The sequence below is a fragment of the Frieseomelitta varia genome, unplaced genomic scaffold, assembly GCF_011392965.1.
Source record: "Frieseomelitta varia isolate USP_RPSP 00005682 unplaced genomic scaffold, Fvar_1.2 scaffold_1027, whole genome shotgun sequence".
Lineage (NCBI taxonomy): Eukaryota > Metazoa > Arthropoda > Insecta > Hymenoptera > Apidae > Frieseomelitta > Frieseomelitta varia.
The window spans coordinates 101,986-114,170 of record NW_025108670.1 but is presented as its reverse complement, the minus strand read 5'-3'; the positions used below and the strand labels follow the sequence as shown (position 1 = coordinate 114,170).

At 35.8% G+C, this 12,185-nt stretch overlaps 1 protein-coding gene across 1 annotated transcript in view; it reads right to left on the bottom strand.

The window, feature by feature from the left end:
• The window catches only part of LOC122527668 (rap1 GTPase-activating protein 1), a 72,204-nt gene that overhangs the window by 10,487 nt on the left and 49,532 nt on the right, over positions 1-12,185 (bottom strand). The window contains exon 2 of the mRNA XM_043652046.1: positions 11,763-12,071. Coding sequence (XP_043507981.1) covers positions 11,763-12,071 — 309 coding nt within the window. The remainder of the gene's footprint in view (positions 1-11,762; positions 12,072-12,185) is intronic.

Sequence of the window (12,185 nt, the reverse complement as noted above, 5' to 3'; positions counted from 1 at the left end):
TTTCACGAGCAAGGTATACACAAAAGACACGAGAACGTTTCGTAATCGTTCGTAATTACGATATTTGCTTACATGAGTTCAATAATCGTAATCAGTCAAGGCGAGCCCACGGTCGTGAGGCAATATTTTTACAAGTCTTATCGACAGAAGAACGTGCATACGCGCGCATTCTGTGCTTAATCAATAACGCTTCGTCTCGTTATCAATAATTTTAAATACAAACAAAAATTCCACCACGTTCCACTTTGATACTGCGATAAACAAGGTTTCTAATTTATCTCGCAATTTAATGAATTTCAATTATTGACAGACATTCTGTTCTGACAATATAATCATTTAAATATAAAATGTACAATTACCTCAATGCATAATTATCTCGATATAATCGTTTGAATATAAAATGCATGATTATCTTATTGCGTATAATTATAATAAAATATAAATATCAAGACTATAGATTTATAATATTCGCAAGGAAATAAACGTTTAAAGGATTGAAAAGTTGAAAATATTCGAGAAACAAAAGACAAAGGAGGCTCTACTGTATTTCAAGAAACTTTGATACTTACTCAAACGTAATTTACGATATAATTATTGCACGTTTGCAGATGCAAATTAATTGTTTCGTTTAATTTCTCCAGTGTCAACTTTCACAGATATAACAAATTGATTCTAGCCCTAAGACTTTCAAACGGAAGTGTACATTATTAGCGAATCGGCTGGCGGATTAAATATGCCACAACGCATTGTCCTAAGTCTCTCCTGCACGAACGTGTCGCATGTTCGTAGCTAATGGCTCAAAAAACATAGCAGGAAGCGATATAAGCGGCGTTCCTCGTAATTATACTTTTAATTGAGCTAATCAGATTTCTCCTGGACATGGTCCACGCCATTTCGCGGTTTCTTTTCCTCCGTTCGTATCGCGCGGCTTTCAAGGATTATGCTATCGCTCGCGAGTTTTTTTGCATCGTGCTACGTCCACGTCCTCCCGTGGATTCGAGCATAATCTTTCAAAAAGTTGCACGCGTACTTGCTTCTCTTTCTGTCATTCAAAAGCGGAATTGGAGCGTCATAAAAGAAGTCGAAGTATGTACGCGCTTAATAATCTTGTAGGTTAACATATTAATCAACATCTTATTGATTCATGTATCCTACATTATTATAATATATATAATATATATAATATAATATAATATTATATAAAACATATAAAAATTTAATATTTAAAATAATAAGGATAAGGATATATATAATATAATATATATATAATATTATATTCACATTTTGCTCCCTGCTTTTCTATCTTCGAATTTATTTAGTAACGACAGTATTTAATGGAAATATTTTTTTCGAACGATGGTGACATTGAATTTTGTATTTTAAACGCGGCGTTGAACGCACGAAGTAACATAAATGTTTAGATTTCCCGATCGTTTATCACATCCGGTTGGAGTTAATTACTAATAAAACCGGCAAACACGCAAAGCTTAATACCCTGTGACGAATTATTTATTTCTCCACAATTTTCTTCTTGAAATATCTAGAACATTCTACATTTATTCCAAACCAGGTGATTTTCTTTTGCACGATATGTCTGCATAAATATCCGATTATTATATCCTGAAAGTACTATATAAATAAAAGATATACGCACAACACAAAATTAAATTATCAAAATAGGGTTTAATTTTATTTATATAAAGTTGAAATTGGATTGAATTTTTATTTCGCTGAAAATTGTGTTAAAAATAAGCATTGAAATTAATTATAAATATTATTGAATTAAATTCTCTGCACCTCTAAAAATATCTGAATGATAGTACTTGTCAAACCAGTTTACGTAACAGGATATTAGGACGTTTTATTTAATAAAAATAGAAAAAGACATAACATTCGATATCAAATCGGATTCTGCGATTAAAATAAAAATTGAACTATGTTCTTTATCGTTCTCGTAAAATCTTCTCAATAAAATTTGGATGAAGCTGTCGAGAGAAAAGAGAAACATTTTTATATGATCATTAACGTTATTTTCTTATCATTTCACTGTTAATTGACGTGCTCTCGATAGATATATTTCGGTCTTCCAATAAAAGCTTCTGATAAAAGCTCTACTTTGTCAGCGTACGTAAAAAAAACTACTTTTTCTTCTCGCTTTCTCTCTCGTCACTTCGATTCGGTCATATCCGAGCAAACGGTCGTTATCGTCCACGGTTGACATATTTACGGCGATCCTCCGCCACTTTGCTATTTAACTATCGCGACGCAGATATTTCAGGAAGTCAGATAAACGGGATTTAAGTAATTGGAGAAAGTATTAATGCTTCTGATCATCTTGAAAAGAATCTTCGTTAATGCTCCTGATCATCTTGAAAAGAATCTTCCTCATTTCATTAACAATAGGACAAATTAATGTTTAAAAGCACCTTTCAGATAGAGATAATTTAACTAATCAATTACTTTCCTTGATTCGTCGAAAGTCATTTGTTGAATCGAAAAAATTTCAAATAAAATCCCACAAAATCAAGCTCAAGAAAATTTCACATTATGTACAATAATGCGCCAGAGTTGGATTTTTAAAATTTCAATTGTATTTGGAAAATCAAGCGGAAAGTGATAACGTTTAATAAAAATAAAAGAAAGTGTGTATGGAGAGACGAAAAGATAGATGAGACAAACACAAAAAGAATTGTTTTATCGGACATGGCCATGAAAGAAATGGTAGCAGGTGGATGATCGAATAAACAGAAATGGAAGAAACGGAATAATCGCGCTATTATTTCCTAGAAGGGTGCAGTTAAACCGGAAGGGAAATAGACGTGGTACACTAGTAGCTACAATGCACCGTTTCGTATACTAATTACTGACGAAGATTGATCTAACCATTCTCGTAACAGTTCTTTAATCATCGCAATTCCACAGTAATTTCCGCGTTACGTTACGATCGCGGCGTGTGTAATCTGATAATTAAAAAAAAATAAATAAATAAATAAATATTTACGTTGATATAATCGCGTAAGATTCGAAATTATAAGCCTGTTATAAGTAATGTTAAACGATAATCACGTAAATTGCAGCGTCTGTGAATGCTTCTAACGAGAAAAATTGCCGAGATTGCCACTAGGAAATTGAATTCGAAGCGATACTGCAGCCGTTGTTTCTTCTTTTTTTTTTTTTTTTTTTAGTTCGAAAAGAATTTTTAATTAAACGCAGAGCAAATGAATTAAACAGCGAAAGCAAGTGGTAGAACTCGGGGCGGGGCAGACGGAACGATCTCGCGAGATAAGAACAATCTCATTTCGTTAGAAAGAAAGGAATCTGTTTTAAGGTAATTTCCGAAACGCTGCCTAAAAGTTGCGTTCTCCTCTCTCCCAGTGAATTCCGTCTTGGCAAGCTCTATGAAATTTGCAATAGCTCGGGGAAACCTTCCTCTCTCCTTCGTGAAATAGTCCGTGAAATTTATACGCGCGAACTTTTCCCAATTTATTTTTAAAAGGAGAGACACTACGAGAGAGACGAAGCATTATTGCTTATTTATTTTTGTGAATTTCGACGTCAAACTTTTAATCCGTTCGATGAACAAATGTAAAAAAATATGAAAATACAGATAAATTAATTAATACTGAATCTTTGATTAAAATATTTTTTGCTGTACCATCATTTGATTTTCAACGCTTCTTAATAATACTTGGAGAGCCAATAACAAAATCGATCGTAGCGTTGAAAATGAAATTTCATCTCTTTTTCTTTCCTCGCTAATTTAGTCATTTTATTGTACAATATTATAGTAACTGTCGTGTATAATTCTGCGAATGACCACAAACATATAAAAATTCTATAGAGATTCTATTCATTTTTATACGATGAACACGTTAATTAATCTCGATAAAGACAAATCCACGATTCTTGTTCCAAAATTGTAATATTTTCTTTTTTTCAGTTTTAAGTATATTTAAGTAAAACAAAATAGGCAAGACAAATAATAAATTTGTTATTTCTCAATAATTTCTATCATACCGACGAGTTCAAAAGAAAAAGAAAACGACAAATTATTGTATACGTATTTGGTCACTCGTTATGGTCCACAATCAATTGCCAGTGCAATTGGTTAACCTCGTGCCACGCACGTCGGGAATTTTTTGTCCCAAAATTGCAATATTTTCTGAGTTTTAAGTAGGACCCAGGCAAGACAAATAATAAATTTGTTACTTCTCAAAAGAAAAAGAAAGCGACGAATTATTGTATACGTATTTGGTCATTCGTTATGGTCCGCAATCAATTGCCAGTGTAAGTGGTTAACCTCGTGCCGCACACGTCCCAAAATTTCAATATTTTTTCAGTTTTAAGTATATCTAAGTACAAACCAGGCAAGACAAATAATAAATTTGTTACTTCTCAATAATTTCTATCATTCCGACGAGTTCAAAAGGAAAAGAAAGCGACGAATTATTGTATACGTATTTGGTCACTCGTTATGGTCCGCAATTAATTGCCAGTACAACTGGTTAACCTCGCGCCACGTCGGGAATTTTTCGTCCGAAAATTGCGATATCTTCTCAGTTTTAAGTATACCTAAGTATAACCCAGGCAAGACAAATAATAAATTTGTTACTTCTCAATCATTTCTATCATACCGACGAGTTCAAAAGGAAAAGAAAGCGACGAATTATTGTATACGTATTTGGTCACTCGTTATGGTCCGCAATTAATTGCCAGTACAACTGGTTAACCTCGCGCCACGTCGGGAATTTTTCGTCCGAAAATTGCGATATCTTCTCAGTTTTAAGTATACCTAAGTATAACCCAGGCAAGACAAATAATAAATTTGTTACTTCTCAATCATTTCTATCATACCGACGAGTTCAAAAGGAAAAGAAAGCGACGAATTATTGTATACGTATTTGGTCACTCGTTATGGTCCGCAATTAATTGCCAGTGCAATTGGTTAACCTCGCGCCACGCACGTCGGGAATTTTTTATCTGAAAATTGCGATATTTTCTCAGTTTTAAGTATACCTAAGTATAACTTAGGCAAGACAAATAATAAATTTGTTATTTCTCAATAATTTCTATCATACCGGCGAGTTCAAATGGAAAAGAAAGCGACCAATTATACGTATTTGGTCACTCGTCATGGTCCGCAATCAGTTGCCAGGGCAAGTGGTTAAAGTGGAACGTTTACCCGCGATTTCCGATACTCTCGCGTCGCACAGAAAGACGATCGTCCGCGTGGAAAGTCCGCTGGAAAGGCGGAGAGAAAACGAGCCGGAGATTGTATTCTTCGGAATTCCGCGCGCGGCCTACCGTACGACGTTTCAATAAAAACCGCACAAAGCTGCAGGAGGGTAGGAAAACTCCCCCCGGAAGAAACGGGCAGAAAGAAAGAAAAGGGGAGGAAAGAAAGAGGAGGAGAGGAGTGGAAAAGAAAGAGGAAGGAAAACGACGCAATTGAAGATTTAAAGCGGAAACCTGACCGTGGCCAACGCGGGCAGATAGCATCCATAGAAATAATTTCGCGTTAGAGAGCGGAATGGGAGGCTGATGAGCATGAGGGCAAGCGGAAGAAAAGCGAAGGCATCTTTAAAAAGCGGCTGAGGATGAAAATCAGGGACGTCGAGAGAAGAGTGGAGAGAGGGAGAAGTTTCTTCTTATATAGGTACATATTGCCCGTAGACTATGAGAACATTCCCACTCCCACGCCCGTATACTACTCTTTCCCTTTTCCTGCGCCTCTTTTCCTATCCTTTTTCTCGCTGTCTCGTGCCTCGTCTTCCCTCTTTATCTAACTCTGATGACTCCTACGTGTGCAGAGGAACTCTTGGTACTCGCGAACCGCGCATACAGGGTGATTGAGAAGTAATCTCGTGTTTTGCAGGTAGGTGCACCAGTCCCTGAAACTGATACCTACGTTGCGGAAATTGAAATTTCTAGTTTTAATTAATCCAGGCTCCATTTTGTATAACTGTTATTTGACCTGAAAATTGTCCTGAATTCTTCTCAGATAATTCTAAAAAATCTGAAAAACCATTACTATAATTCTAAAAGATCACTAAGGTTATTCAATATTCAGTTTGTCAATTTTAGGTCATAGGGCCATGGATTTCCAAATCATCGTAGAATGATTTTAATCCTCGACAATGTTAATAACCAGTTCTGTGATACGTACAAGTCCACGTATTTTATATTTTAATATTTTATTTTTTAATTAGGTCATCTCTCAATTAAAAAACTTCCTCCGATCGCTGAAATTATTGTAAGTTGAATCGAAGGTTTGTCAATTTCCATAAATCAATTTTATAAATATATCTCTTATGAAATATATTATTATTGATTTTAATCATTGCGCGTGCATATATAAATATAATTCGATAGACTGAAAAAAAATAACTAGCCCAACGAAACGAAGTATTAAAAAAATAAAACCTGTGTAAACGTTGTTCTCTAGTTTTCTTTGATAGAAACCTGAAGCTCCTTTTGACGGGTATGTACATAAAAAGGCGAATGAAACGCTATGATGATATTTGCGGCAGACCGGTATATCTGTTTGGATAAGAGAAGTTTCGCGTTTGTTTAACACTTATCGAAGTTAGATATTTTTTTTTACGAGTATTCGGAATATTATTTTTCACGCGACACGTGAAACCTTTAGGATGCAAAAATATTACGAGAACGAGGCTTCAACTCGCACTATCTTCGCCGTGTGACAAATTCATTTCTAGAGAATTACTAACTTTATTTATTTTTATTCTCCGTACTATATAATTTTCATCGTTATTTAAATGAAAATATGACACCAACGAACTAGTCAAAAAATTTACAATTCAAGCTTGCTGTTATTTTGTAAGAGTAAAGAAAGAGCAAAGTTAACTTCTTGCGCTGGAATGACGTGCCACGCACGTCAAGAATTCTTTTGTCCCAAAATTGCAATATTTTCTCAGTTTTAAGTGTATTTAAGTAAAATAAAGTAGGCAAAACAAATAATAAATTCGACAATAATTCTCAATAATTTCTATCCAATGATATCGTACCGAGTTTAAAAAGAAAGCGACGAATTATTGTATACGGTTTGGTCGCTCGTTATGGTCCGCAATCAGTTAAATCTAGTAATCAGGTAAATACGTAGATAATAAAATATCGGGATATCGTTATTATAAAAAGACTGACAGTTTCTCGTCTAAGAATTTATTTTCTAATCACCCTGTATCCACCGAGAGCCATCATGGTTCGCGGCACGCATGGTGTTTTACATGTGCATACCTTGCCCGTTAACCGTGCTTGCAGCAGTTACGAGAGAAACACGGAGAAATTAGTTCTTCGCATGATATTTTCTAAAAATGTGTGCAACCTTCGCAATAAAATATTGAGTCAGCCGATTCTGAAAAAGTCGACGTAACCTCGAACTTATCTTCAGCGTCTATAGTAAGCTCTGTATATCTACAATAGTAGGAAGTAAACAGATTTAATTCCGCTGGAATGTTAATTTCGAACGTGCGAATAGCGTTGGAACGCGATTAAGGTAATTAATGCTCGCTCGATTATTGCTTAAGCAAGTTGATCACGATTTAAGACACTCGGTTAAACGAACTGTGAACGTAACATGTTCAATTCAGCGTTCATAAAATAATACGTATTACGAAGGGAGGAGTAGGCAACATTACAAAAGCAATGTTTCGAATTCGCAGTTTTTCATCCTAGACAAAAAAGAAAATTAATTATTACAAAAATTCAATTGCGTGAAATTTCAACGACACCGCGCTTTCTTTTAATTTTTTTTTAATTAATCGGTTTCGACGTAACGCGCAATGGAAAATTAAAAGATTAATTATTACAAAAAAAAAGATTAATTATTACAAGAATTCAATTGCGTGAAATTTCAAAGACACCACGCCGTCTTTTTCTCTTTTTTTTTTTTTTTAATTAATTGGTTTCAACGTAACGCGCAATGGAAAATTAAAAGATTAATTATTACAAGAATTCAATTTCAAAGACACCGCGCCTTCTTCTAATTTTTTTTTAATTAATCGGTTTCGACGTAACGCGCAATGGAAAATTAAAAGATTAATTATTACAAGAATTCAATTGCGTGAAATTTCAAAGACACCACGCCTTCTTTTAACTTTTTTTTAATTAATCGGTTTCGACGTAACGCGCAATGGAAAATTACGTGTTTCAAACGAAAGGTAGGATCTCACAAAAATCGCGCTCGTTGAATTGCAAATTTCGCGTCTTACAATTTCTCAATCTAGATACATTCCCGTGGCTCGCGCGTGTCCCGTAAGTTCGATGCATATCGCGTCCAGGCGAATCATCAAAGCCCTAGCATCGTTTCGAGCGCAATGAACGATGCCTTATCTCGACTCGATTCTCCCGTTGCGCGTTGAATTTTTGATCGCCAGCCAAATTCATTCGCCAAGTCGGCGAACTTGCTCCACGTACAATTGCTTCGCTCTTTTGGTTGTGTCTGACGAGCATCTCTTGCACGACGCTCGCAAGTTTAAAGTCACGTTTCCATGATGATTTCTTTCAAATAACGCCATATAACTCGAGTACAATGAGGTAATTAAGAAGAGGATACGGACGGTGATGTTCGAGCAAACATCAGCGCGCTCACGCTTCGGGCTGCAGCGTGGTAGGCATTGTTTCAGCGTAGAATGACTAATCGGCTCAAGGTAGGCTGGTTAATCGGTATAATCTCGTGATTCCTTCCCAACGTTGCCCGATGATCATCGCGGATTTACAGTTTTAGCGACCGTTCGAAAAGCAATTTCGTGACGGATGCCTGGGCAGATCTCACCGGAACGAATTACTACGAGATTTCTTAATTATCATTTCAGTTGCTATCGTCATTTCGGAAACAGCAGGGGAAAGTTCATTAACATTATTTAGCGGGAGATACAAATAAAAAAACGAAACTGACAAAAGTATCATCCGCGACGCACGAGGATTAAAAAAGAATCTAGAAAATTGAAAATAATAATGAAAAATACTGATTAATCGAACGCGAGATTATCTGAAACCCGTGTCGACGTATGTACGTGCAAGGATTATGAAGAACTTGGAAAATTATTTGGATGATTATTTCGTTCGATGGTCGAATAATGTAAAATAGCAATAATAATAATTCATAGTTTCATAAACTGACGCACGGTTATATGAATCATGAAACATCTAGCTAAATAGGATGATACATTACTCGACAGATCATTCTTATCGAAATATATCGTTCGGCCAATGCTCAAATCTGTTTCGTGAAACAACGTAACCCGCAAAACGTTAGTTAATCGAACGCCGAATGGGAACGTACAGTCTAGTTCGTTGTTAAACGGTGTTGATTAATCCGCAAGATCGAACATTTGTCGAAAGACATATGCAAATTAACGGGAATTGTTCGATAACGAAGCTTTATCGGCTTCGAATGACGCTTGTAATTCCCCCGACCACATCACGATACGAAACTTTCAGGAAATCAGTATATCTCGATACGGCTCGGACACCTCTTGGCCACCGATCGATAACCAATACCGAATTTATGCGTGCAATGCAGTTTACGGAAGTCTAAACACGTTCCGATTTCGCGTGATTCTCGCGCCGTGGTATTAATTAACTTCGGCAAAGTTCGGCGTTGCTGTAACTTCGCGGAATGTAAAGCAACATACACGGATTTATCTCGTAGGCGTGTGCATCCTTGCTCGAAAGTCTTTGGCTCTAAATTTGTTTTCAGAACTGGGGAAAATGGCGCGACACTTTAAACAAGAATCATTGTTCAATTTAGTACTTTCAAATTTTATTATTTTCTTTTGTTTAAATTTTGTTGAATTTAATTGTTGTTAGAAAAATTTTAAAAAATCGCGTCCTAAGAGTCCATGTGTTTGTTACAATTTTATGAAAAAGATGATACAGATAATTATAATCCACAAAGCTACTGTGGGCAGTAAATATCAATGCAAAATAACCGACAGCACCGTTTCACAAAATTAAAGTTTCGTTATAATGTTGCAGATGCGACATGTTTCGTGGAAATAATTTGTAATTCAAGTATGTACTGTAGTATAGTAAAGTAGAACCATTATCAGAGAATGTTGCGTAAGTTTATCTGAAATTACAGGCTATTTTAAGTAGATTAACTATTTTGAGTATCCATGATGTTGCATGATCGACGACATCGTTGCAGCGAGATATCGTGCACATGGTGTTGCATAAACGACATAGGGCTGACAAGATATTTCGATCGTGGTTATTAATGTTTAGCAAAATTACTAAACTATGAAAATTTCGTTAGAATTACTAAAATATCAAAATTATATTAAATGAACGAATTTTATGTATGATAATAAATTTATATGCTAATATCTATCCTTGAAAAAAAAATACATGTACAAAAATAATTGTAGTTGAAGCGAGAAATGATTTATGCACAAACTAATCCACTTGCACTTTCTTTTACTGAAACCTATTCAAAATCATCACATGAATGGATATGGGCAATGAAAATAACAAACGTGAAAATTGTACACACTTTCACCCCGAATGAGAAGCAACTTCGTAGAATTAATTTCCAATTTGTACTTGGCCGAGCAAATTTTCAATTAATACTTTATGAAACTAATTTCCGGTTAAAATTTCGCAAAATTGGTTTCCTACGCTCGTGCCCTCATAAACAGAGCCGTCGATTTTGATAACTAATTTATTTTAAAAACGGCCAGTTTAATTTAAGCCGCGTATAAAACGTCGTAATACTTATTGCGCAATATTCTAAATGAAAATTCCATCAAATTTTAACGAGAAAATTACTGTTGAAAGTTGAAATTAAAAACTGGCTCTACACATTAAAAATTTCATACAGCGAATTATTTTTCGCAATAAACGTTAATCAACGAAATAACATTGTTATCAGTTAAATTAAAATTTAATGAACTGGTTGAATAAAATGCAACTGGTTCTGCTTGTGATGGTAGATCAGCAAGTTAAGAACGAATAGCAAATTGTACTGGAAAACGTTCGTAATAAGCACGTGGTGCCGTGCGAAAATCTTACTAAATAGTGAAAGAAGTACACATATATTTACAACATCTGCTATTTAGCAGTTGGGTAACGCTTGGCCTTTAAATTTCATAGTAACGAAAGGTTCAATTAATTTATATCAAACTCTATCTCGATTCTATAATTTCATGAAACTTCAACAAATTGACCTATCCGTGATATTACGACGAGATGTTGACTGCGGACCATAACGAGTGACCAAACCGTATACAATAATTCGTCGCTTTCTTTTTGACCTCGTTGGTATATGATATCACTGGATAGAAATTATTGAGAAGTAATAAATTTATTATTTGTTTTGCCTATTTCGTTTCACTGGAATATAACTTAAAACTGAGAAAATATTGCAATTTTGGGTTACAAAAAATTCTCGACGTGCGTGGCACGTCGTTAAAGAATATTGATTCACTGAGCACGCGGATTTCAGAATTTTACAAAATTTAAAACGTTTGTAACAATTCGATCTTTTATAGATCGGGTTACATTAGAACCCCCCCCCCCCCCATTACATGTTAAAAAATATTGATTGACTAATCACGAAGATTCCAGAAATTTTACGAAATTTAAAGAAACTGAGTTCGCGTCAATTTGGTAAAACCTTGATCAATCGGATTCGACGCGTTAAATGTCGAAAAAATAGGAACAAATCGAACGAATTATATAAACGAGTGACATTTAACAGGTCAAAGTTATATGTATGTAGAAAAATATAATCGACGTACCCTGCCGACGAAGAATCGCCTGTAACATTTGGCGGTGTCGTCCTGGTCTATCCTGGGTTGCCATGCAGGCTGCGCCGGAAGTAACGCCCTGCCAGCTGAGTCCAGGGCGTGTCGATGATCGGTACCGTCGACCCAGTATCCAGACGGTATCACCACAAGAGGCGGCTGAGATCCGGAAGTGGCCTGCTGGAGCGCAGCCTCCATAAGAGCCCTGCCAGCGGGTGCATCGCCAACCGGTGACGGGGACGGTGTGGGTGTGTGATTATTCTGATTACCAGGACTCGACGCTGCCCTATCCTCCCTCGGGGTCTGTAATCACGACAGGCCAATTCGATATCAGCGGAAATTCACCTCGGGCCGACGATCCACCCTTTTAAAAGCCCTTTCAGAATTTTAAATCCCGAACACTTGAGAGATCTAGAA